Source organism: Jaculus jaculus, chromosome 15, assembly GCF_020740685.1.
Source record: "Jaculus jaculus isolate mJacJac1 chromosome 15, mJacJac1.mat.Y.cur, whole genome shotgun sequence".
Lineage (NCBI taxonomy): Eukaryota > Metazoa > Chordata > Mammalia > Rodentia > Dipodidae > Jaculus > Jaculus jaculus.
The window spans coordinates 4,284,953-4,312,500 of record NC_059116.1 but is presented as its reverse complement, the minus strand read 5'-3'; the positions used below and the strand labels follow the sequence as shown (position 1 = coordinate 4,312,500).

The window sequence follows — 27,548 nt, the reverse complement described above, 5'->3', positions numbered from 1 at the left end:
GCAGAGGCAGGAGGATCACCGTGAGTTTGAGGCCACCCTGAGACTCCATAGTGAATTTCAGGTCAGCCTGGGCGAGAGCAAGACCCTACGTCAAGGAAAGAAAAAAAAAGATTAGAGACCAAGTTTCAATGCTTAGACACCTAAACTGGAACCATTCAGGTCTAATCATTATTACGTCAAGTGCTCTCTGATATTTAATCTTTCCCCAAACTAGCACTGGCCAAATAATGCAATGTACATCTGCCACATACTGTACATACCTATGAGGGTTACACACACACACCATAAGAGAAGCCTCAAATGAATGCTGGAGAAATGGCTTAGCAGTTAAGGCACTGGCTTGCAAGCCAAAGGACCCAGGTTCAACTCCCTAGCACCCATGTAAGCCAGATGTACAAAGTGGCAAATGCATCTGGAGTTCATTTGTAGTGGCTAGAGGCCCTGGTGCACCTATTCCCCCCCCACACACACACCTTTCTCTCTCTCAAATAAATAAATAATAAAAATTAAATTAAAAATATTTTTTTTTTTGGTTTTTCGTTTTTCGAGGTAGGGTCCCACTGTAGCCCAGGCTGACCTGGAATTCGCTATGGAGTCTCAGGGTGGCCTCGAACTCACGGTGATCCTTCCACCTCTGCCTCCCGAGTGCAGGGATTAAAGGCGTGCGCCACCATGCCTGACTAAAAATAATTTTTTTTTAAAAGCCAGGCAGAGGTGGAAGAATTGCCGTGAGTTCGAGGCCACCCTAAGACTCCATAGCGAATTCCAGGTCAGCCTGGGCTACAGTGGGACCCTACCTCGAAAAACTAAAAGAAAAAAAAAAAGCCAGGCGTGGTAGTGGACACCTTTGATCCCAGCACTCTAGAGAAGTAGGAAAATCCCTATGAGTTCAAGGCCATCCTGAGACTACATAGTAAATTCCATCCAAGTCAGCCAGGGCTAGAGGGAGACCCTACCTCAAAAAAAAAAAAAAATGACAGACTCCTCCAGTGTCATACTATGCAGGGCTCACTCAGCACAAGCAGTGGCCACAGAGCAACTGCTCCAGGCTAGACACTGCTTTCATGAATACTGACAACAGACAGCAGCAGGGTGCGCAGTGCACGCCTTTAATCGCAGCACACAGTAGGCTGAGACAGGAGGTTTTGAGGCCGGCCTGGAGCTACAGTGAGTTCCAGGTCAGTATGGGCTAGAGTGAGACCCTAAAGAAAAAAAACAAGAAAGAACCTAGAAAATCATCCTATTTCAAGGGCAACTAAGAACTTTTATTCCTGGGGCTACAGAGATGGCTCAGCGGTTAAAAGCACTTGATGGCTAGGTTCAATTCCCCAGTACCCATGTAAAGGCAGATGCACAAAGTGGCGCATGTGTCTGGAGTTTGTTTGCAGTGGGTGGAGGCCCCAGTGCGCCCATAGCCACTCTCTTTCTCTGTCTGCCTCTTCCTGTCTCAAATAAATAATAATAATAAAAGAAAAAAAAATATTTTTTTTGTTGTTCATTTTTTATTTATTTATTTGAGAGCGACAGACACAGAGAGAAAGACAGATAGAGGGAGAGGGAGAGAATGGGCGTGCCAGGGCTTCCAGCCTCTGCAAACGAACTCCAGACGCGTGCATCCCCTTGTGCATCTGGCTAACGTGGGACCTGGGGAACTGAGCCTTGAACCGGGGTCCTTAGGCTTCACAGGCAAGCGCTTAACCGCTAAGCCATCTCTCCAGCCCAAGAAATTCTATTCTTTTTAGGTAAGGTCACGCTCTTGCCCAGGCTGACCAGAAATTCACTATGCAGACTCAGGGTGGCCTCCAACTCATATAATCCTCCTACCTCTGCCTCCCAAGTGCTGGGATTAAAGGCGTGTGCCACCACACCCAGCCATAAATTCTTAATTTAGGACATAAAGCCCAGCATGGTGACACTTGCCTGTAATCCCAGTATTTAGGAGGCTGAAGCAGGAGGATTACCACAGGTTTAAGGCTAGCTTGGGCTACAAAATGAGTACCATGCCAGCCAGGGTTAAATGATTAGACTGTGCCTCAAAAATAACCCCAAGAAGTAAAAATAAACAAGGACGTGGAGACACAAGGGATGGAGGACAGCCATATTCAGTAATGTACACTGGACCAAAGAAAACACAGTTCTATCAAGAGGACAGGTGACTTCCGGGCCTCAAGTCCTCCCAGCAGCCACCTCCTGGGCTTCATAATGCGCTTCCTTTCTCAGTGCCAGCCTCACAGCTGAGTCTGTCACGTGGCTTCCAGCCACACAAACACCAAACAGTCGAATCATTCAGCACCTCCCACGTGACTCCTGTCCACCAGGACGCACTGCTGCTCCCAGTCCACATCCTCAAGTCTGCCACGTGGACCAGCAGTACCTCCATCACCATCCCACATGGAGGCTGCCGGGGAGGGCTGGCTCCGATCCCAGGATCCAGTGGTCTCCCTTTATGGTCCCTCCTCCCAGCCTTACTCACCTACTGACTCCAGAAATCTAGTGGCCTCTCCTCCAGACCAGCCACACTCAGCCAGCTCCAGCTTCCTTCTGCACTTGGCCCCAACTCTGATTACTGCCCACAGTCCCACGCCCTGTCTCCAGGGCTTCCCCACAGCCTTGGTCCTAACACCCAGCCTTAACCCCAGTCCACTCCTCTGCCAACCACCGTACGCTCAGGCCCAGAGCAGAGACTCCAACCATGCTAGGCCAGGACTATACACTGAACAGGCAGATGACAGGGCTAGCCAATGATTAATAGATCACTTTCAATGTCCCAAATCCACATTGCAAATAATTCTGTCCAAATGTCCAACAGGACCTAAATCTCAACTAAGCTCACTGGGCCATGGCAGGCTCGTGTAGAGGGGGGAGGTGAACCTCATGGGACACATACAATTTTATCTCCAGAGCAACTGCATCGGCCTGCCTTCCAAAGTAAGAGACCAGTGAGGCAGTGTCATCCAGCTCAGGATCTGAGCACACCCGCTCCCTCCCTCCCCCTTACAACTCAACTTCTCATGTGGTTAAGGCTCCAGGGTAACCTCAGAACAGCGGGGCCCAGATGCTGAGGGAGTCAGCCATTTTCCAACACTGCTCCCTGAGGAGCTCTCATGCAACGCCCACCTGAGGAAAAGTCACAAGTTGCTCAGTCCCTTGTCAGGCAGAAGCAGAGTGGCAGACAACTGATTTTAAGTCCTCATCTCTCACTGTATATGAATCCTTGAGCCAACCAAACATGGCACTCACCCTAAGGCCAGGGCCAGCCCAGCCTCACAGCTCCTGGGTCTAAAGTCGATGCTAAGATTACCTTGCGCACTATTCCAGGATAGGTGTCACGTGTGCGAGGAGGAGCTCACCCAGATAATCCCAGCCTGCAGGAGGATGAAGCAGGACTGCCCTAGGCATTCACGGCCAGCCTGGTTCAAACAAGGGGGTGGGGGAGGGCTAAAGGGATCAAGACATCAAAGCTGGAGCAGTGCAGGAATGTTGGAAGAGGAATAAGTCAAGGGTCCAGTTGGAATCTCCCAGAACCGCACATCTGTAACTCACCAGCCATTGTGGCCCTGATTCCTCACGCTCACTCAGGGCAGGTGTCCCACGGAGCCTGAGCCTGAGCCCGAGGGAGAGCACTTGTGCGGTGAGGCAAGGCCGAGCAGTGAGATGGACTAGGAGCAGCAGGACAACAAGGAGGAAATGCCCTGCCCAAGAAGTGGCCCAGGGGCCAGCAGTGTCAGCATCAAAGCCACACAGAAATGCAGCCAGGCGGGTGGCTCACATCTATAATCCCATCTAAAATAGGAGGCTAGCCTGAGGCTAGCCAGTGTGCTCCATTACCAGGCATGGTGGCACACGCACTCAGGAGGCAGAGGTAGGAGGATCCCTGTGAGTTTGAGGCCACCGTGTGACTACATAGGAAATTCCAGGTCAGCCTGGGCTAGAAAGACCCTACCTAGCCCAGTCTGACCTGGAACTCATTCAGTAGTCACAGGCTAGCCTCAAACTCACAGCAATCCTCCTACCTCTGCTGCCCAAGTGCTGGGGTGCTGGAATGGGGAGCTCATTTCAATTACTCAGCTACTCAGCCACACATGGCTGGGCACTGTGGTAAGAGTGGTTCCCAACACAGGATAGATTATCCGTAGATCTCTCACATCCCTTCTCCACTAAACCTGCTATTACCCTGAATCCCAGTCACATGACAAGACTTATACTGGTCCTGTAAGTATGAGAACAAAGCACCAGAGGCATTTTTGCAAATCTAGTATATTTTCACAGCCAGGTTTTACGGTTTTAAATAAGCCTGATGAATCAAGCTCAAGTTTTCCCTGAGGACAGTGGACACAGAAGATTAGGACTACAGACGCTGGGTCAGAACTCCCACTACATAAGCACAGCCGACTGGGAGATGTGTGCTGTGCCCTCACCTAGGTCTCACCTCGTTAGCCAGAGACACGGCAGCCGTATCTGAGGCCCTGGTCGTTCTGTGTACTGTCGTGACCAACACCAAGTGCCTACTTGCAAATGAGGTAAGGAGGGCAGGAGACACAAGACCCTCTCAAACAACACGAAAATATGCCATTTTCCTAAAACACGGAAAGCAAGAAAAAGTAACAGCCATTTTAGGAGGGACTTGCTGCATGCTCTCTGCCATGCCTTCTCCTGTACTTAAGGTCCATAGCCAGCCTCAGGGAAGGATGGGTGTCTGCACTGGTTCCAGGCCCATGACTAGAAGCAGAGCTTGGGTTTGTACCACTGAAGAGTCAGGCAAACAGGTGACCTTCAAGCATATGTGTGACACCAGCATGGCCTTGCCACCCAAACACCATCATCACTCCCAAACTTCCTCTCCCATTCCTGCTATAACCAGAGCCGCTCATGTAAGGATTCATTTGATTAACTCATGGGGTCAGGGTCATCTGACATAAGGATTTTCAATGTGAGTGGATTAAATATCAGTGAAACACACATGATAATCTTGGGAGGTGAAGAGAAGGCCATGAAGGGACTCTCAGACTAGGAGTCCAGATGCTAGGTTCTAGCTCCCCATCTGCTAAAATGGCCCGATAAGCTCATGCCCTCTGAGTTCACTGCAGGAAATGAGGAATATGTGAAGTATATCAGCCTATGTGATCCTATGGGGCAGTGGTCCATGAGTTTATAACCTAATATCTTTTTTTCCTAGAGACAGGATCTCATGTAGCCCAGGCTGGCCTCAAACTTTCTATGTAGCCAAGAATGGCCTTGATCACTGAGAAATCCTGCTGGAGCTGGGCTGAAAACCATCTCCATGTAGACCAACTGACAAAAAGCTGGAACAAGCCATTCTGCACGTAGTTCAAGGGGAGAGAGAGAAATCACCAGTAAAGATACCCAACAGTGCACACTGCAAGCCTTATATTTGGCCAGTCAGGTCAAATGAGCCAATGGGTGCAATAGTGGCATGTCTGTTATGGGGGAAACCAACCACCCTCTAATTTGACTGGAGGCCCGCTCCATGGGAGGGAAAACACCCTTGATACTGAAAACCTACAACACGGGTAGTCATGATCCCTAGGGGTATAATGTTTGCTGCTGTCTGGCTAAATGTATGTACTATGCTCACCAAACTGCCCAGTAAGCACTTCTCTTAATGTTCATACCCATATATTAATGCTACTCTCACTTTTGGTAAGAGAAGCTTCTCTTTTCAATGGCAGTGACCTTGAGATGGCTCAGAAGGCATCATGGTGCTGAGAAGAAGTGACAGAGGAGTGCTCAGCACTGAAAGATCTCTATCACACCTTCCAAGGCTCAGGGTCTATTGCAGAAGAGGTGGCAGAAAGAATGTAAGAGCCAAAGGAAGGATAGGACTCCTTACAATGTGCTCCTCCAGACACAAAATGGCTTGGGTATCCATGACCTTGCAGTGCCTGACACTACCTATACAAGACTATCATAATAGGAGGAAAAGATGATGACATAAAAATAAGAGACTAATTGAGAGGGGGAGGGGATATGAGGGAGAGTGGAGTTTCAAAGGGAAATGTAGGGGGAGGGCATGGGATATTGTTTACAATTATGAAAATTGTCAATAAAAAAAATGACCTTGAGCCTAATCCTCCTGCCTGTACCTTCCAAAGGGGATATGCCACCACATCTGGTTTTATGCAATGCTGAAGACCTGACCCAGGGGCCTCCTATACACCAAAAAAGCTATATCCCTAGCCCAGATGATCTAGAATGGGCTTCTGAAATGTGTATGTGTTCCAAAAGAAGAGGCTGGCCAGGAGTGGTGGTTCTTGCCTGTAACCCCAGCACTTGGGACCCTGAGGCCTAGCCTGGGCTAGTGAGTTCCTGGTCAGCATGGGCTATAGTGAAAACCTCCCTAAGAAGGGAGGGAGGGAAGGAAGAAAGAAAGAAGGAAAAGAGGGAGGGAGGGAGAGATGTAGCTGAGGAGATAGTTCAAGGTTAAAGGTACTTGTTGGCAAATCCTATTTGCCTGGAGTTCAAGTCCCCAGCACTCATGTAAAGGTGGACACAAAAATTGGCACATGGGGGCTGGAGAGATGGCTTAGCACTTAAGGCGTTTGCCTGGAAAACCAAAGGATCCTGGTTCGGTTCTCCAGGACCCATGTAAGCCAGATGCATGGGGGTGGGGGGGAGAGGGGGTGGGGGGAGGCACGCATCTGGAGTTCATTTGCAGAGGCTGGACTCTCTGGCGTACCCATTCTCTCTATATCTATCACTTTCTCTCTCTCAAATAAATAAATATATTTTTAAAAGGATGGCAGCTAAAAAATTTGTCACATGGGCTAGAGTTGGCTTTGTAGTTAAGGCACTTGCCTGCAAAGCCCAAGTACCCAGCTTCAATTCCCTAGGACCCACATAAAGCCAAATGCACAAAGGAACATACAAATGGAGTTTGTTTGCAGAAGCTAGAGGCCCTGACATGCCCATTCTCTCCCTCTCTTCCTCTCTCTCTCTCTCTAAAATAAATAAATAAAAGGACTCTTTAAAAAAAAACTGGCACACGCATCTGGTTTTGTCTGCAGTATCAAAAGACCCTGGCACTCATGCATGCACATACAGCCACCTAACCCCCAGCAAATATACAGGTACAAATAAATAACTGTTTAAAAATAAACAGAAAACAAAGAAGCTGGGCATGGTGGCACATGACTTTAGCTCCAGGGCTCAAGAGGATCAGCATGAGTTTGAGGCCAGCCTAGCACAGGAAGGTCCATCCAATCAAGAACCACAACACCCTGATTATCTTCAAGTCTCAAGGTGGCTCAAGATTCTGGGAAGCTCAGAATACCTGACTGAAGGGAAACGATGCTAACCTGGCATTTGGGGCCCACAGACCACGCAGCAGCCAATTGATCCTCCATAGGGAACATATGGGACGGCTGAGAAAGTTACTCAGAAGTCGTCTAAAATTATTTCCTTCCTTCCATCTCTAGATCCAGATTAAACAGAACTGTGCCTCCTTCCCCCCTCCGCACTCCATTCTCAACCAGCCAGAATTTGGAACTTCCTGCCTGTGAGAGAAGATTCAATGATTTCTTTAAATAATGTTTATGTATGGTCAGATTTTTCTCATCCCACTTTTACAATTTACTTTACTTTCTTCTTTTTTTTTCTTCTTTCTTCCTCCTTCCTTTAAACCTGCACTGTCACCTCAGGGCCCAGGAAGCTGTGTGGTCCTGTCCACGTGCCGTTTCCAGAGCCTGTCCTGGCGAAGAGAACAGGTTCAGTGTGCTCGGGCCAAGTGCTCCGACCTGGCTGACCATAAGGGTCGCGTCCTACCGCATCACGGCAGTCTCACAGGGCATCATCCCCCGGCCTCGGCTCCATCAGTACTGCTAGGCACCTGTTGTGCCCTTCTCTGAGCCACCATGTTCCCAAGTGTTGCCCACCCTCCTCCCCAGGGGAGACGAGCCCAGTGAGACAGAGCACACCTCAAGTCCTGCCTCAGGCAGCATCATGACATGGGAGCCCTTGCCAAGATCAGTCTCAGTCCTCGCTGGTAACCTGGGACAGCAGCTGCTCTCACTGGTTCAGTGCTTAAAAAAAGCACCACTGGCTGGTCCGAAGGTAGTGAGTTATCTCAACTGATTGTTCACAGTCAGTTACAGAGTGAACTCCTTGTTCTACACTTTCCCCCTTCTCACCACTGCACTTGACTAGTCTAAAAAAAAAAAAGCACCACTGACTTCACTGCCTGCACGGGTGCTACTGATACCACATTCCACCTTCCAGAAAACACTCCCGTCGCCAACTTTTGTTCCCTCTCATTTTTCTTCCACTAGCACAGGCTGACCTGGAACTCACTCTGTAGTCCCAGGCTGACCTGGAACTCAGCAATCCTACTTCTGCCTCCTGAGCGCTGGGATTACAGGTGTTGCCACCACGCCCAGCCAGCCTTCAACATTTCCATCCCCTTGGTGATGGCAGAGCCCCTCCAAGCCAGCCGATCACTCTACCACTGAACCACCCCGTCCCCAGGGCTCCTGCAACACGCTGAAGGACACATCTGAAGTTCTCAGGCCTCACTCCCAGGCCTCCACACACAGGCTTTCACTAGACAAACCAGTACTGCAGGGACCTCAGAGACAATCTTTCACTCCTTGCTTCTATCATTTCTGTTCTATGCTACTTACAGCAGTCTCCCTTACCTGTAACTTCACTTTCTGAGGTTTTTCTTCTTTTAATTTTTTGTTTTTATTTTTATTTATTTGAGAGCGACAGACAAAGAAAGAGGCAGATAAACAGAAAGAGAGAAAGAATGGGTATGCCAGGGCCTCCAGCCACTGCAAACGAACTCCAGATATGTGCGTCCCCCTGTGCATCTGGCTAATGTGGGTCCTGGGGAATTGAGCCTTGAACCAGGGTCCTTAGGCTTCACAGGCAAGCACTTAACTGCTAAGCCATCTCTCCAACCCACACTTTCTGAGGTTTTAGTTATAGGACGTCAACAGCAATCTGAAGAGAATACATGGAAATTTCCAGAAACAAAAAAATTCATGTTTTCTTGAGTAGGCCATGGTGGCACACTCCTTTAATCCCAGCATTCAGGAGGCAGAAGTTGGAGGATCACCATGAGTTCAAGGCCACCCTGAGACTACATAGTGAAATCCAGGTCAGCTTGGTCTAGACTGAGACCTTACCTGGAAAAAAAAAATCATGTTCTCTTAAAGACTGTATTTTTAGTATTTATTTGTTAGAGAGAGAAAGAGAGAATATGGGCATACCAGGGCCTCCAGCTCTGCAAATGAACTCCAGACACATGTGCCACTTTGCATATCTGACCTATACAAGGGTGCTGGGGAATCAAACCCAGGATTTCAGGCCATCAGGCTTTACAAGAAAGTGCCTTTAACTGCTAAGCCATCTCTACAGCCCCCCAAAATTCATATTTATGGTAATCTTTATTACAATATATTGTCAGATTGTTATATTTTATTATTATAAATTGTGCCAGGCATGGTGGCTCACACCTTTAATCCCAGCACTTGAGAGGCAGAGGTAAGAGGATCGCTGTGGGTTCCAGGCCAGCCTGAAACTACATAGTGAATTCCAGGCCAGCCTGTGCTTGACAGAGAACCTACCTGGAAAAAAAAAAAAAAAGGAAAGAAAAAGAAAAAACCTCAGGACATAAAGGGCTCAGTCCTACCCAAGGTGTAGGTACGGGCAGGAGTGCTGCTGAAACAGGACTCCCGTGGAGACATGTCCTCCCAATTGAGACCTCTCGCCAACTAGCCTCTCAAACTTCAGTCACCAAAGTCAAGACACAACACTGCCCAAACCTGAACTCAAGCCAATCAAGCCCATACACCTCTACCCCTCCCCACTGCATGAGCCCGCCATGGATAAAGCCCTCATGGCTCTTCTCTGGACTGCTCGGGTCTGCACTTGACCTCTCCCCTCCAGGCTCGACAGTCTCAATCCCCCTCCTCCAGGGTGCTCCACGGGACCCTTGGGATGAAGGCTAATTCCTGCCAGTGCTGGTACACACGGTAGTCCCATAGTCACATGACTCTACAGAAAGCTTCCTCAGCCCAGGCCTCGCCTGCTGCACAGTGTCAGCACAGCTCCCAAGCAGGCTCCCGGAGCACTGCCGGCCATGGCTGCCGCGCACCCTCACATCCTCGGGCTCAGCACTAGAAGGCCTCTGCAGAGCTCCCCGCCGCCCTTCTCCTCTGCTGTCCTCCTGCTTCTGTCTTTCCAGGGCCACTCTCGATGCCTGGCGTTCAGGAAACAGTGAAGTGTCTAGTACCCAGCTGACAGCATCCACAGCTGATCCGGCTTGCCACTTCTTGGGCTCTCCTCCCCGACGCTTCCCCGGCCTCTGCGGAAGCAGGAGGCCATGCTATCCTGAGCCACACCTCCCACTGGAGAATGCCTCTCACTGCTCGCAGGGAAGTGAACTCCACGGACTTTACTCTTTAATTTTATTCTTTTAATCGCAGCACTGGGGAGGCAGAGGTAGAACTGCCACGAGTTCGAGGACAGCCTGGGGCTACAGACTGCGATACAGGTCAGCCTGGGCTAGAGAGACCCTACCTCAAAAAAAAAAAAAAGTCCAAGAGTGGGGGTTCGCCTGCAATCCCAGCACTATTGAGGTGAAGGAAAGAGGACCTCTGCAGGATGGGGGTCAGCCCTGCTCCACAGTGAACTCCAGGACAGCCTGGGCCACAGAGTAAAACCGTTTCAAAACAACAACAATAATTAATCTGGGGGTGGCGCACACCTTTCATCCAAGCACTCGGGAGGCAGAGGTAGGAGGATCGACGTCAGTTCAAGGCCACCCTGAGATTATATAGCAAATTCCAGGTCAGCCTGGGCTAGAGTGAGAAACTACCTCAATAAATAAATAAATAAATAAAATTATTCTGGTGGCTAGAGAGCTCGCTTAGTGGTTAAGGTGCTAGCCTGCAACACTAAAGGACCCTGGTTCAACTCCCCAGGATCAATGTAAGCCAGATGCACAAGTGGCACATGGTTCTGGAGTTCATGGTCATCCTCTATCTGCCTCTCTCTCTCTCTCTCAAATATAAATTTAAAAAAATTTTTTGTTCTTTTTGTTTTTCAAGGTAGGGTCTCTCTCTAGCCCAGGCTGACTTGGAATTCACTATGTAGTCTCAGGGTGGCCTTGAATTCATGGCGATCCTCCTACCTTTGCCTCCCAAGTGCTGGGATTAAAGGCATATGCCACCATGCCCAGCTTTAAATAAAAAATATTTTTAAAAATTAAAAAAAAAAAAAAAGAATCTGGGCTGGGGATGTGAGTCAATGGGTCCCTAGTGTGCATGAAGCCCCAAGCTCAGTCCCTAGCACAAGCCTCATACAGGCAAGCATGATGACACATGCCCATAATTGTCTCACTGGGATGTGGGTAAAAAGATTAAGGTCAGCCTCACCCTCAGCTACCTAAGGAGTTACATGCTAGGCTGGGGCTACATGAGACCCTATCTCCAAAATAAAGAAACTGTCTGCTTCAAAAGCTCCCCACTTGCCAAAAAACCAAAACAAAAAAAATTTTGGCCAGATGTGATGGCGCATGCGTTTAATCCCAGTGCTCAGGAGGCAGAGGTCGGAGGATTGCTGTGAGTTTAAGGCCACCCTGAGACTACATAGTTAATTCCAGGTCAGCCTGAGCCAGAGTGAGACTCTACCATGTAAAACAACAACAACAAAAAAGCTATTTCACTTCATTGCTAAGATGGAGCCTAAATATTTTCACTTCCTTACAAGGTTTCAAAGCTGAATAATGATTTCAAGTAGTAGAGTGCCACCAATTATCCTGGCAGCCAATAAATCAAATTGTAATGAAGAAGGTGTTTACATATAGCCCAGATTCTAACAAAGACCTTTGGCATCACTTTCCAAAATCCCAATTCTATTATTGTGTAGTGTTGCATTGCACCTGAAAACAAATGTAAGGAGAGAGGGGGAAAAAAAAAAACTATACTGCCAAATGTCTCCAAAGAGATGTAACAAATTGCTGGAGGAAATAGAGACAATTTTACCACTTGCAGCTTTGTTTCTATTTTGGCTAATTTCGATTAGTTCAGGGTTATAAAGCATGTCATTCCATTAGAGAGTGTTCTATTATCATGATCATCTCTCCACTGTCTTCCATGTTCACCCATTCTCTTCTCTAGGAAGCCTTCAGTGTAGCTGTCAAGCCAGATCTTGGGTTACAATGAACTGAATTTTTTTTTTTCATACAAACTTCAAATTCATATATATGAACCATATAAAGCCATGTACTTAACAAAAAGAAAGAAAGAAACTCATGCTGACATAAAATGTGTACAGAGATATTTACAGCAGCTTTTCTCACAAATACTCAAGACTGGGAACACTAATGTCCTTCAACAACCTGTGGTACGTCCATACAGTAGAGTACTACCTAGCGAGTAAAAGAACCAAGACTTGATTCCCAATCATTGAACCTCAGGCAAATGACATCCAGGGCTTAGCAGTTAAGGTGCTTACCTGCAAAGCCAAAGGACCTCAGTTCGATTCCCTAGGACCCATGTAAGCCAGATGCACAAGGTGGCACATGCATCTGGAGTTCAATTGCAGTGGCTGGAAGCCCTGGTGTGTCCATTCTCTCCCTCTCTCTATCTCCCTCTTTCTCTTTCTCTCAAATAAACAAATAAAAACAAAAATTTTTTTAAAGATCATTTAAGCCAGGCAGGGTAGCCGACGCCTTTAATCCCAGCACTCGGGAGACAGAGGTAGGAGGATCGCCATGAGTTCAAGGCCACCCTGAGACTACATAGTAAATTCCAGGTCAGTTTGAGATAGAGTGAGACCCTACCTCAAAAAAAAAGAGAAAAAAAAAAAAAAAGAACAGAGAGAGAGAGAGATCATTTTAAAAGAAAAAAGATGACATCTATGTGACACGCTAGGAAAATGTGAACACTGGGGGCAGAGAAGAATACATTTAAGGTAGCACTGTGGTTGCCAGGGACACAACTGGAGGAGCCTGACGCGGAGGGACAGCTAAAGGAAGGTCTGCAGGAGGGAATTACTCTGCAAGGATATGGAAGGAGATACATGACTCTACACAAATGTCAAAACCCAGAGTCTTGCACCATGGAATGAAGACTTACAGATTCTTTAACTATGACATGGTGGAGATTTACCCTAAAACACCATCAGATGTGGATTTCTGCCACATATATGGGCGGCTATTCTTTTTCTTGATTTTTTTGAGTTAGGGTTTCGCTCTAGCCCAGGCTGACCTGGAATTCAGTCTCAGGGTGGCCTTGAACTCATGGTGATCCTCCTATCTCTGCCTCTCAAGTGCTGGGATTAAAGGTGTGCTCCCCCCGCCCCAGGTTATCTGGGAATTAGGAAATGGAGGTAAGGAAGCAGAACCCTATCTTCCTCAGATCTCTTCTCACAGCAGAAGCCTTGTAAGTAAGGGTCCCAGCAAGGCGACCTCACCTCACCAGCTGTTCTACCCAGGGCACAGGCACGATGACTGGAAACCACTGCAAAGACCGTGCTCCCTGTGAAGTCCAGGGAAGAGATGCTACAAATATAAGCAAAGTCCTTCTAGGCCTTCCTCAAAATCGGGCAAGTGGCCAGGTGTGGTGGCACACGCCTGTCTGGAATCCCAGCATTCAGTAGGTTGAGATAGGAGGAGCACAAACTTGAAGATAGCCTGGGCTACATAGCAACACTCTGTCTCTAAATGTGGAGAGAAGACAAAGGTGGGGGAGGGGACTGTTTTGAGAGAAAAGAAGGGAGGAGGGAAAGCGTGTGTGGGGGAGAGAGAGGACACAAAATCTTGAACCAGGTTAGGATGAGCTGTAAAAACCCTGGATCGAATGTTCCTTAGCATGGAAAATATGACCAAATTTCAGGCAAGGGGTAAAAACAAGCAAGCTTTCACCACCCAGTTACTCTTTCTTTCCAGTGTGCTCTTGCCAAACCCGCACATTCCTGCCGCAGAGGGAAGGCCTCAGGTTGTCTCTGAGACTGCCTCAGGCACTGGGCAAGCAGGCGCCAGCCAGCTCAGGCTCCAGGGTGGGTGCCACGGGTGTTCCCTCCTGGCTCTCCCAGGAAGAAACATGCCCTGACTTATTTCCCAGACTCTGGGTCCCTCTCCCAGGCGATGAGGGCCTGCTGCCTCATTACAGCCCAGCGTGAGATCAACACCTGAGGCCAGCTCCCATCCAAGATCAGCTCGGGGGGACCAGCTCCCCAGCCCAGCAGAGCATTTGCAGCTGGAAAGACTGGCCTAAATGCAAAACAAATGCTATTTTCAGGAGACTTCTTGGGAGGAGGGGAAAGAACAAAGCTGAAAACCACCAAGACAGTAAACGAGAACATTCCATAACATGCAGTGCCCAAGAAGGGCTTTGAAACCCTCTCAAGAAATAGTGATTGCAAGGGGTGAGCTGTCGAAGTTAAATCAAAATCCCTAACTAGAAAGACAGGAACAAGGACTAAATGATAAAACAGCTTATTGTGTTAAGCTAATTAAGTGTTATCATCTCAGCCATCTGAGTTTTCGTTGGCACCAGAAATGCAGGAGCAATGCACCATGCAACAAGGATCCGGGTCTGCCTCGCAAGCGTATTTCTGCCACAGTCATCCACAGAAACTCTGACAGTCGAAAATGAGGCAGAATGGAAAACCAATTTTAGCATGGTGATTTGCAAAGAATTTTGTTCCATCATGTAAGCTATTTGCTGGTATATCCGTCCGAGATTACATTTATCTCTATTAAATACGACACAAAGTATGCCAGTATTCCAAGCTCACCATGCATACACTCCTGTTTCCCCTTTTGCCAGTGCTATCGCACAGGCGAGGTCTCTGCAGACAAATGAAAGCCATTTCAACAACACAAACCCGTGCATACTGAACACCCTCAGCTACAGACAGGCTGCCCACCACTGCCAGCATACCCCCTCACCAGTTCTAAGACGCTCAGCATTTCTGAACAGACCACTCTGCTGAACCCAGAGAGAACAAAATACCCACTTCAAAGTGAGGGACAAATGCATTTGCAATCATGTCTCCTATGGGCTCCTCTTGCCTGTACTTTTTTACCAAGCCAGCAGGAAGGCAGAACCAGTTCTGTTGCTGAGATCATGCTGGAACTGACTCTGGAGCGACTGGTTTCCTGTTTGGGGAAGTTGCAGTTCTTTTCACAAGGAACCCCAAGGCAAAACGTCTAGAGTTGCCCTGGAAGCTCACATAGCCTTTGTTCTTCTCTTTGCTACACTCGTCATCCGCTTGCTCCTTTTCCCTGCGACCTCTGCTTTGGGAGGGTGTACAAAAATGCCAGCTTGAATCCAACTGCAGGAAGGCATTAGACATTTTCTACCACCCATTACAGGAAAGCTGTGAGCTAACAGGCATCCCTGCACACATGAAGCCAGACTACTACGTTTCCTCCTGGCCTGGCACTAGCCTTCCACATTAAAATGTATGCCACAAATAATGCAATGGCAAACTCACCATCAACAGCCCCCAAGATCAATAAAAGACATTCCACCACTTGGCTGGGAGTGACACAGCTTGCAGGCCAGCTCAGAGAGGATGGAAAATGGTGACAAATGAACAAAAGGCGAGTCTACCTCCAGGCTCTTCAGATCCTAAAAAGGTGGCTAAGCTGCCTGGATCTGCTGAAGTCCTACGTTCTCTGTACAGTCATGGACAAACGCACCATGTGTATTTCTTTAGCCGTATGCAAAACAGCGCGCTCGCCACAAGGCCCTGCCGCCTACCGTTCTCTGAACAGGTCTCCTCCTTTCCAGGCCTGACTCTTCCAAACGCCCAGGCACATGCGACTTAATGAAGGCATTCAGATCTCGCCTTGATAGAAACACCATCAAAGGAGTCACTCCAACCCCCTCACGCACAGATAACATGAAGGTATTTCTTCTCCACTCTGACCCCCACTCATCTCCAGGGTACCAATCCATTTTGTCCTTCTGTGTCTGAGTGGATCTGCAAGTGAATATTTAAATTCATGCTAAAAACAGCATATCTCACCTTGTGAACCTTGACCTTTGGGGAAGACTTTGGGCCAGTGTTCAGTTACTGTCACACGGTTGCATTCTCTGCAAATATGAAAGGGTTAAAAGCAGCCCTTCAACAGGCCTACAAGGGAGAAAAAAAAAAAAGACAGCATGTATGGCTAACAGCATCGCTCTAATGCATTTATGCTCATTTCCTAGAACAGTATTGTTACCTTTGGCCTTCATAATAGTCACAAGTATCCCCAACACCCTTTAGAAGCTTCCACAAGGAAAAGCACAAAACAGAATACAGCCTGCAAGAGAAAAAGAAGGCATGCAAAGTAACATTGTCCAGCTACAAACAAACCACCACTACAAACCCATCGCTCCATTCTGGTTTGGTTTTGTTAAAAACAGAGAGAGAGAGAGAGAGAGAGAGAGAGAGAGAGAGAGAGAGAGAGAGAGACTGCACAAACCAAGTGTCCCCACCCTAGTAAGGCACATTTTTCTTTAATAAGGGTCATAAATCTCAGCTCCTTGTCCATCCCTTACGCAAAAGAAACAGGCAGGAAAAGCCCGTCATCTCCTACCTACCCTACAAACCTGCACCTTTCCCACATCGTCTACACAACGACCTCTTAGGGCTCCATTAGTCACGTACCAGTGCTGTGTGGTGTCTAAGTGTGCGTTCACATACTGTGTGGGGATGGCACCTTCCTGCAAACTCCTCTGCTTTTGGCTGCCATGAAGAGAGGAAGCTGCTATCCCACTGTAGTAGCTCAGTGACTGCATTGTGTTCAGGAGCTGATCTGCCTCAAACCAGTTTCAGCCGGTTCTGGTCACCCTACATAAAAAAGCTATGGCAACCCTCGCTGCTGAGTTGCCAACAAGTCTCTGAAAACCATCAGCACAGGGGGGAATCTCGCTGGGGGTTGCTTCTCCCTTTTAGGGTTTCCTGAAGAGGGGAAGGTCATGGTGTGTTCCCCCCACACACACACGCGCACACACACACACACACACACACACACACACACAAAGAAGAAAGAAAAAAATAAAGAAAAAAGAAACACACAAGCCCAGAGCTTTGGAAATGCTCACCTCACCTCACAAGCCCCCCACAGCCCCTCAGGGCTCATTGCCCCCTCCTCCTCCTCTTCACCCCAAGCCCACCAGACACTGCTTTCCCCCTCCTTCTCCTTCCCCCACTTACCTCCCACAACCTGGCTCAGATCTTTTGTGTGTACGTGTCAATGTGTGTGCTCTGTGTTGGTGGCTGACAAAAAGCCCCCAAGAAAGCATGTGTGTGTGTGTGTGTGTGTGTGTGTGTGTGTGTGTCTCTCTCTCTCTCTCTCTCTCTCTCTCTCTCTCTCTCTCTCTCTCTTTCTCTTCACACAGGATGCGTCGGCTTGCAGGAGCCGGCCTGGCCTCCTAAGCAGAGTGGTGCTGGCTGGGTGACCAGGCTCCTCTGAGCTTGTCACCCCCACACACACACCCACCCCACCCAGCCCCCTCCTCCCTTCCGTCCCTCTCCTCTTCTCTCCCAGCCCTTGCCACCACCACCACCACCATCAAACAGCACCCCCAGTCTCCTCCTTCCAACCTTCTCTTCTTTCAAGCACCTATGGGCTGGGGGTGGGGGGGAAGAGGAGGATTTGGGGTGGGGAGAGGAGTCCACCTCGGGTAGTGGCACACTGGTGATGTCTGGGTGGGTCGTGGGGGTGGGGTGGGGGACAAAGTCAGGGGTCAGTGAGGGGAGGGGGGCACCGAGGCCTTGGGAAAATCATCCTGTAAGAGCAGCCAGCGCTGCAGGGGAGAAGCCTGCTCTCTCACGTGGGCCCCATCACAGCCCCGCTGGGCCTAGCAGAACCTTGGGAGGGGGCCCTCCTGCCCCCCGCCCGGGGCAGCTCGAGGGCCTGCTGCCGGCCTGCCCGTCCCCGAGGCCCGCGTGGGCCAGGCCACCTAAGCCAGGCCAAGGGAGCCGAGCCTGAGCCTGAGCCCGAGCCTGCGCGACCCTCGGGGACGGGTGGCATCCTCCGGGGCTGGTGGACACGAGGGAGGTCCTCGCCGTCCCCTCCGTCGTCGCCCACCCGGCCACCCCGGGGCGCGCACGGCCGCACGCGCGCACACCCACCCCGGGCGGCGGCGCCCCGAGGTCGGTCAAGCCCGGGCGTCTTGGGCCGCAGCTCGGATGACCTTTTTGTTCAAACGCGGCGCGGCGGCGGCGGCGGCTGTGGTCGCTGCTGCGGTCGCTGCTGCTGCTGCTGCTGCTGCTGCGCTGGCGGCGGCTGTCGTCGGAGCGGCGGCGGCGGCGGCGGCTTCCATGTCACGGGCGTGTCATCCGCGTTTCCCGCGGCCGGGGTCCGGCGGTGACGACGGCGGCGGTGGCGAAGGTGTGCACGGCGGCCTCGCCGTCACCCCGGCCGCCGCCGCCGCCGCCGTCCCCGCCGCCGTCCGTCAGCGCAGCCCGCGCGGCCTCGTCCCCCCCGGCGCTTCCCCGGCCAGCGCCACGGCCGAGGCCTCGCCGTCACGCCCAAGCCCCGGCCTCGCAGTAGTCCCCGGCCCCGAGCTCCCCGGGCGCCGCGCTCTAGGCCACACCGGGGCCTACGGCTGGGCGCGCGGGGCCTGCGGGCGGGCCGGGCGCGGGGGGGACGGACTCGGGGGGACCCCGGGGGGCCCCGGGCGGGCCGCGGCGAGCGAACAAAAGGGAGAGCGCGGGCGAGGGGGAGGGGGCGGCCGTGGGGGAAGGGAAGCCCCGAGGAGGAGGAGGAGGAGGAGGAAGGAGACGACGCCGGAGGGGACGGAGGGGAAGGCGGCGGCGGCGCTCGAAGCCCCACGGCCGGCCGGAGGCGCCCCGCCGACCCGCCAGGTCTCGCCCGGGTGGGGCGCAGCCTGGCCCGCGGGGAGAGAGAGAGAAAGCGCGCCAGCGGGCGCGGAGCTGGGTGCTGCTGGTGGTGCACGATGGGGGGACCAAGCGGGGGGATGCTTTTTCGGGATTTTTCTTTTTTTCTGTCTTTCTTTCTTTTTTTTTTTTTTTCGTTCTTTCCAACATTTCAGACTCTCACCCAGTCCTTTCCATGGCCCCCAACCGTAACTTACTCGAGTAGAAGGAAGCAAGAAGGCCTCGCCCAAGATGGATGCAAAAAAATTAAAAAATAAATAAGAAGTCAAGGTGGTGTTCGGTCCTCCTCCTGATGACTGCAGTCAGTAAGGGAAGAGAGCACGCTACCTTCAGACAAATTAAATCTGAAAAAAAAGAAATTCTCCCAGGAGGTGCAAAGAAAGGGCTCTCTCCCCTTCTGGTGAGCTAGTGGTTTGGAGCCCTTTTTTTTTTCTTTCTTTCTCTCTTTCTTTCTTTTTTTTCTTTTTTTTTTTCCGCCTTAAACTGAGCCACAAAGGAATGGAAGACACCCCTGGGGTGGGGAGAAAGCCCTGGTTGGAAAAAAGACACGTTTGGCTTTCAGAGAAGAAGGAAATAAAAAAGGCCACTGGGGCCAGATTTGAAGCATGGCGTGTTCAGTTCATGGAGGGTTGTTTCTTGTTTTCAGGGGAGAATGGCAGAGAGAACGCGGTGTCATAACAGCGTCTTTCAGTTCTAGAAGGGAGATGGTGGACATACAGCAGGTGGCCATGGCTTACAGAACACACACACAAACACATACATAAACCCGCCAGAGGCCACGAAGGGGTGTGATCCTAACCCACCCAGCACAGACAATGTCTCCCTTCCTTTGCACGTGAAGAATGCTGTTTTCTAGCCCAGTGTCCTGCTTCCCACATTGTGCACAAACATGCACTCCACTGAAAGCTTTTGAAAACCAGAGGAGCCGCCATGTCGAGCTAATTGTGCTGACTGAAAATAGGACAAAATGGAAGGATCTGAAAAAAAAAAAAAAAAGTCACCATTCCCTCCTAAAAAGGCTCCCTCCTGTTTGCTTGGACTCCAGACAATAATACCACTAGAATAGCAGTGAACACCCCGAGCATAAGAAGTGTTCGTATGTGTTTTACCTTAAATTAGATTGATTGCTTAATGTCTGTAAAGCCTGCAGAAAAGTTGTGTGTGTGTGTGTGTGTGTGTGTGTGTGTGTGTGTGTGTGCACACGCGCTCAGTATTCCACTTGCATTAACTTCTCGTTGAGGAAGCCATTGTTCTCTGAGAGGCCACTGTACAATGCTAGTTTGAAACAGCACTTCTGCTATTCAAGACTTTTCCTGAAGAGTGGTCTCACACAAGAGTTGCCCTCCAATTCAGACAGCAGAATTTCGTGGGGATGCACCCTTGGAACGCCTATCTTCATCTTTGTGCACCTTAGACCTACACCATCCACCAATTTTGCCAGCCACAGCATCACATTGACCAGTTTTACAAGACGATGAAATGGAAACTCTGGCCTGCTTTTAGCCATAAAAAACAATGCCAGGACTCTGTGGGTTGAGTTTCAACTTTACCTGGGTTCCGTTTCATTTGAAAGGAAGGCTTTTTCCTCTCCCAAAGGTGGACCTTTATTAATATGCATGAAAAAAAACATGAAACATGTGCATGGACACGTACAAGGACCTGCTAATTTGAAATACTACACCATGTAGATGCCATAGGAAATCTTAGGTTGATGTGTGATCTTTGTTTACTTAAAATGCCCTCTTGCCGCTCCCCCTCCCCCCTCTCCATCTTGAAGCCAAGAACACAGCAGAGCAGCATTTGAACTGTTTACCAGAGTGGGGCTCGCTAAAGTCACACCCATCTCCCGGGCTTCCTATCACCAAAGAGCCTTGTAAGCAGAGTTCTGTGTACAAGCCCAGTGTTCTGGTCAAGGCTTGGCTAGGAGAAATCTGGTTCCAGAGCTCAATTCATTTGCACAGGGACGTGAACTAACATTGCCTGTGCTTTTAAATCCATAAGCAATCCCCCCCCCCCCCCAAGTTCTCTTCTACCACATTTTTATCTCAGTTCTATTTTTACAACGAGAGTTTCAAAGAAAGCTCTTAGCCAAGTAGACTAATAGTTAAAAGCAAATCACCCACCTTAACCCATTTTGTAAAAATCGCTGAATTTCACAGCTGAAACACAGCTTCTGAGTTTAAAAAAAAAAGACCCCTCTTTCAGACAATCAATACATAAGACTCATTTATTATTCTATATTCTATGTATGTAAGACTACCTTATGTACTGTGATGCAGGGAGCAACAATAAAACAGTCATTTGACTACAAGAGTGAAATAAAACTATTATCTGAGGACAGTAGATAAGGAAGGCAGAACAAAGGAAGCAAAAGATTCTCATGCCAAGTAGAAACGAGAGGAATTCCAAATCTTTTAGTATTTTGTTAAGGCAAACTCGATGCCTGGGTTTTTCCTCCAGTGTAATACAAATCCCAGCATCTTTCAGCTTTTGTTTTGTTTTGTTTAATCTTTTGTGGTTAGAAGCTGGGTTTGCAGAAGCCTGTAGATTCCATACTTTTCCTTCTTCCACTATGAAATTGGGAAATTCCTTTGTTAGGCAGAGCACACAAAAGGTGTGTTCCTAGAGGGAAGGGGAGGGGAGCATTTTCTCAACAAAGGCCTTGCAAACTATTCCTGAACAGCCCCATGACTTGAGCTGCTTTTTTTTTTTTTTTTAAGTTCAAAAGAAAGCTAGGCCTAAAGTGTTTATAGAGGGTTTAACATATCACATTTGTCAGCATGTTTTTTTAAGGAATCTTACAATGTTTGACCCTAGAATAACAATGGAAAACATTTGTAGCCTAGTGGCCAGCACAGGAAGTAAAAAAAAAATCAATTTAAGAATATTAGAGTATTGGTAGACTTGATATCTTTTCTAGACACTTCCAAAAACATACCCTTGAAAGAAACCATAACCAGGTTTTCACTGTATCAGAAAAGGATGAAGGGAAGGGCTAATTCTTCCCCTGCCCTTTGTTAATGATTTCATAGACTTTCCAGAGCAAAGCCACACTCCCTGCTCTGAGCCACAGCTTGGAAACCCTGGAAAATCCTTTCACTAGGAGACCTGAGGGAAGGGGGTTGGCCTCAGAGCAGAGAGCATTATGGAGGAGGCCCCTAAGTATTTGAATGACCCCAATGGGGAATGCCTGGGCCCATTAATTCTTACCTCCTGCTGTCTTTCAACCTAAATGCTGGCAAGCAGGCCTTATCCAAGGCAAGAGAAGTGTGGGGACCGAGGACAGTAGGTAATGTCTATGAATAGTACCTTCTGGAATGGTAAGGCCAGCTAGAAGTATGGGTTTTGAGAGAACTATAACAATCTTATTCAGACTGTAGCCCAAAGGACACATCAGTTGAGAACTTTAAGATCTCTAACTCTCTGCACCTGACTTCCTTAATACCTTCCTTGTGTGTGGTGGGGGTCAACCCCACTCTCAAGTCCAGGAGGAAGGAAAGAGATAAGAGGAAGGCATCTGAGAAAAGGAAAGGCCTACACCCGCTTCTCTCTCATCACTCTCTACAGCAAAAGGCTTTGGGGATGGAGAGATGTCTCCATGGTTAAAGACGCTTGCTTGCAAAGCCTGTTGGCCTCCATTCAAGTCCCAGGTAGCCACGTAAAGCCAGATGCACAAGGTGGCACATGCATCTGGAGTTCATTTGCAGTGACAGGAGAATCTGTTATGCCCAGAATCACTCTCACTCAGTCTTTCTCTATCATCTTGAATAAATAAGTAAGGTTTTGTTTTTTTTTTTTAAAGGTTTTTGTATGAGTTTCCCAAGTCACAATTCTTTCCAAGAAGCGATCTTCAGGGTGGGTCTCCCACAGTGCCAAAACTACCTGGATGCCATACTTTTGTCTTAGCATCCACATCAGCTATACCAGTTATCACGTTTTATGGGTTGGACACAAGCTAATTAAACCTACAGACACCTCAAAATGAGGCAGTTAGGGTGACTGGACCCCTGAAAGAAAAAGCAACAATGTCTTTGGACCTGTCCTTCTTTGCTACAGATCAAAGTATACCTGACTTCTTACGACTGGTCCCTCTCCTCCCCCCCCCCCCCTCTCTCTCTTTGTTGTTGTTTTCTGAGGTAGGGTCTCACTGTAGTACAGGCTGATCTGGAATTCACTGTAGTCTCAGGGTGGCCTCGAATTCATGGTGATCCTCCTACCTCTGCTTCTCGAGTGCTGGAATTAAAGGCGTGTGCCACCACGCCTGGCTAATTCTTTAAATTTTTAAGAGTCTGGGATACCCTAGATTTGTTGGTGCATTGGCAAGGAACTCCCAAAATTCCCATTACAAAAGTATGTCTCCAATGAAACCTAAGACCTTTGTCCACTGTGGTTGATTTCTTGCATCTTGTCATAGGTTATTTTCCGTAGGGAGGGTTGTTTGTTTTGCTGTTCGAGGTAGGGTCTTGCTCTAACCCAGGCTGACCTGGAGTTTGCTTTGTAGTCTCAGGGTGGCCTCACAGCCTACCTCCGTCTCCCAAGTGCTAGGATTAAAGGCATGCACCACCACAGCCGGCTTTGGTGACAGTGCTTGGAAACTGTCTATCCCAAGGGTATAACATGTCCCAAGAAGCAGCCAAAGTCTGAGTGATGGAGAGCTAGAAGTACTCCCATCTGAACCAGCCCTGAGGGCCACCCAGCTGCAGATCCCCGGGTCTCCATGCCACTGTGGGCGAACTTTCTAGTCCTGCCTTGCTCCTAAGTATGTTTCTAAACATTTCTCCATACATTATTTCCAGGTAGCTCAGCCCAAGGCCCTCACCAGGCCACACCCATCTCCTGAGAGGTTGCCCTCCCTGAAAGGGGTACTTGGGGCTAAAGAGATGGCTCAGTGGTTAAGACGCTTGCCTGCGATGCCTAAGGACCCAGGTTCAATTCTCCAGGTTCCACATTCTACATAATCCAGATGCACATGGTAGCAAATACGTTGCAGTGGCTAGAGGCCCTGGCATGTCCATTTTCACTCTCTCTGTCACTAATAACTAACTAAATAAAGATAAAACAGGAAAAAATTTTAAAAAGAAAGAAAGAAAGAAGAAAGAGAAGGGCCTGGAGAGATGGCTTAGCTATTAATGCATTAGCTTGCAAAGCCTTGCACAGGGTGGCGCATACTCGCATTTGGAGTTCCATTTGCAGTGGCCAGAGGACCTTGCATGTTCCATCTGCCTCTTTCTTTCAGATAAATAAAAATAAAGAAAGAAGGAGGGGCTAGAGATAGCTCAGCAGTGGGCTGGGTGTGGTGGCGTACACCTTTACTCCCAGCACTCCGGAGCAGAAGTAGGAGGATCACAGTGAGTTCCAGGCCACCCTGAGACTACATAGTGAATTCCAGGCCAGCGTGGCATAAAGGGAGACCCTACCTTGAAAAACATGAAAAGGCCTGAAAGCCCAGGTTCAACACCCCAATACCCACATATAGCCAGATGCAGAAAGTAGCACATGCATCTGGAGTTCCTTTGCTATGATAAGGGTCCTAGTATATTGGTATACCCATTCATATACAAACTCTCTCTTTGTTGCACACATGCGTGCACATGCACATTTGCTCTCTAGTAAATGAAAATATTTTAAAAAATAGTCAAGCCAGGCGTGGTGGTGCACGCCTTTAATCCCAGCACTCGGGAGGCAGAGGTAGGAGGATTGCCATGAGTTCGAGGCCACCCTGAGACTCCATAGTGAATTCCAGGTCAGCCTGGGCTGGAGTAAGACCCTACCTCGAATAACCAAAAAAAAAAAAAAAAGTCAAGCTGAAGGCCTAAGTTTATGTGACCTTTCTCTTTTTCCAGCTATAAACTTGAAGTTTTCTAGGAATCTCATTTATAGTAAAAGAAATGTCTTTGCCCTTTTATACAACCTTTGTGACCCAAGGTTTTATTTTACCAGATTATAATCCAGTCCATGTCTCCTTCAGAGTCATCCTGTAATCTCATTTATCAGGAAAGAGGGGGAAAAAGCATGCGTATGGGGGGGGGGGTTCTTGGCAACCCTTTGAGCTATAAGTTAAGTGCCCTCAAAAGCCAATATATAGAGCTGGAGAGATGGCTTAGTGTTTAAGGCATTTGCCTGCAAAGCCAAAGGACCCTGGTTGGATTCTTCAGGACCCATGTAAAACCAGATGCACATGATGGTGTACGTGTTAGGAATTCGTTTGCAGTGGCCAGAGGCCCCAGAGCACCCATTCTTTCTCTCTAAAATTAATTAATTAAATATTTTTAAAAATGGTAGGTTTTTTTTTGTTTTTTTAATTTTTTTTTAATTTATTTGAGAGCGACAGACACAGAGAGAAAGACAGATAGAGGGAGAGAGAGAGAATGGGCGCGCCAGAGCTTCCAGCCTCTGCAAACGAACTCCAGACGCGTGCGCCCCCTTGTGCATCTGGCTAACGTGGGACCTGGGGAACCGAGCATCGAACCGGGGTCCTTAGGCTTCACAGGCAAGTGCTTAACCGCTAAGCCATCTCTCCAGCCCTAAAAATGGTAGTTTTAAAAAAGCCTATATGTTAGTAGGGTGTGGTGGCGCATGCCTTTAGTTCCAACACTCAGGAGGCTGAGAGAGTAGGATTGTCTTGCATTTGACCTGAGCTCCAGGTCCTCCTGGGCTGGAGTGAGACCTTGCCTTGAAAATGAACACAAAGCAGCTCATGTAAGGCTACTGAGTGGACACTTGGGTGTGACTCCCTCCAGAGAGGCCGGGGTTAAAGTGAGGCCCAACCTCGAAAAGCTGGAAAACAAGAAAGTGGTGCAAGCTTCTAGGGCTTGTTCGCAAGAACAGGAGGTAGGCTCTGATATATAATTTCTTAAAATTCTTTTTAACTCTTTTATTTGTTTATTTACTAGAGAGAGAAAGAACGAGCACACTAGGGCCTCCAGATGCATGTGCCACCTGTGTTTCTGGCTTCCGTGGGTCCTGGGGAAATTGAACCACGGTCCTTTAGCTTTGCAGGCAAGCATCTCAACCGCTCGGCCATCCCTCCAGCCGTGTATATACTTTTTTGCAAATAAAAAAATAAACTGAGGGCTGGAGGGATGGCTTCGCAGTCAGGGCATTTACCTACAAAGCTGAAGGACCCAGGTTCGACCAGTTCCCACATTAGCCAGATGCACAAGTGGGTACATGTGTCTGGAGTTTATTTGCAGCGACTGGAGGCCCTGGTGCACCCATTCTCTCTCTCTTTCTCCCTCCCTCTTTCTCTATCAAATAAATAAAATAAATAAATTGAATTTATTTTTGTTTTTTTCAAGGTAGTTTCTCACTCAGCCCAGGCTGACCTGGGGTTTACTATGTAGTCTCAGGCTAGCCTCAAATTCATATCGATCCACCTACCTTGGTCTTGGGCATGCTGGGATTCAAGGAACACACCAACACACCAAGCTTTTTTTTTTTTTTTTTTTCTGGTTTTACAAGGTAGGGTCTCACTCTGGTCCAAGCTGACCTGGAATTAACTATGTAGTCTCAGGGTGGCCTCAAACTCATGGTGATCCTTCTACCTCTGCTTCCCGAGGGCTGGGATTAAAGGCGTGTGCCACCACGCCCAGCTTTTTTTAAAAAATATTCTGATTTATTTATTTTTCAGGCAGAGAGAATGAGTATACCAGGACCTCTAGCCACTGCAAATGAACTCCACATGCATGCGCCACCTTGTGCATCTGGCTTTACATGGGTACTAGGCAATCAAGCCCAGCTTATAAGACTTTGCAGCCAAGTGCAAAGCCATCTCCTGGGCCTTTCTTTCCTTCCTTATTTATTTATTTTGGTTTTTCGAGGTAGGGTCTCACTGTAGTCAAGGCTGACCTGGAATTCACTATGTAGCCTCAGGGTGGCCTTGAACTCATGGTGATCCTCCTACCTCTGCCTCCCGAGTGCTGGGATTAAAGGTGGGTGCCACCACGCCGGGCTTCTTTCCTCTTTTATGAGTCTCACTGTTCTGTCCAGGCTGGCCTTGAACTCGTGGTATTCTTCCTGCCTTGGCCTCCTGAGTGCTAGGATTACATACATGAGCTACCATGCCCCATTTCTCTCCTTTCTTCTAACATGTCTATCCCAGAGAGTAAATCAACCAGAACATGTAACATTAAACGTGCAGGGCCACATCAGTTCAAGTACCCCAAGTACACCCAGCCTGCTGCCCACAGGCCTCAGGAGATTGGCAATGGGACACCGCATAAGCTTTGAGAAGCTGCCCACCTGTCCACTCATAATTGGTCTCTCCTCCTCCTGCCCTCTAAGTGCAAAGTACTGTGTTCAAAGGAATAAAACCTCTTACCCTTGGTGCACGAGATGAAGCCTCTGGGCCCTGCGCAGCCCCCTCTCCTCCCTCAATGGGGCTTCATAACCTGGTCATCTGATGGATGTTACATCCTTGGGGAGAAGCACTTCGCACCAGCCCCTTCTGACATTTCCCTTTGGCTTCTGCACGTGACAGCCTTCCCTCCTTCTAGCTGTCATTCCTTCTCAGCAGCCCTCAGCTCATTTTTCTGCATTCCTCTCAGAAATATGTATTTTGCCCAAGGTTCTATCTTGGGCCCTCCTTCATTTCTAAATCTGTACTTCTTAAAGAAACACAGCGCCATGAGGACATCAAGCTCAATCTGATGATTTCCAGACCTGAGTTTCTAGGTGTGATC

The 27,548-nt window shown here is 48.7% G+C and overlaps 1 protein-coding gene across 14 annotated transcripts in view; it reads right to left on the bottom strand.

The window, feature by feature from the left end:
• Znf532 (zinc finger protein 532) overlaps positions 1–27,297 on the bottom strand; it is a 133,191-nt gene extending 105,894 nt beyond the window's left edge. For 2 of the 14 annotated variants that reach the window (XM_045134630.1, XM_004654779.2), the window contains exons 1-3: positions 16,630–16,962; positions 16,202–16,282; positions 16,003–16,070 (exon numbers count right to left, since the gene is read on the bottom strand). In XM_045134630.1, coding sequence (XP_044990565.1) covers positions 16,003–16,070; positions 16,202–16,282; positions 16,630–16,760 — 280 coding nt within the window. In that variant the 5' untranslated portion in view covers positions 16,761–16,962. Of the gene's footprint in view, positions 1–14,985; positions 15,176–15,465; positions 15,582–16,002; positions 16,111–16,201; positions 16,283–16,629; positions 16,963–17,178; positions 17,417–27,187 lie in introns of those variants that run through there. The other 12 variants (XM_045134631.1, XM_045134636.1, XM_045134629.1 and 9 more) reach the window with 12 other exon arrangements.
• Positions 27,298–27,548: the final 251 nt, after the last annotated feature.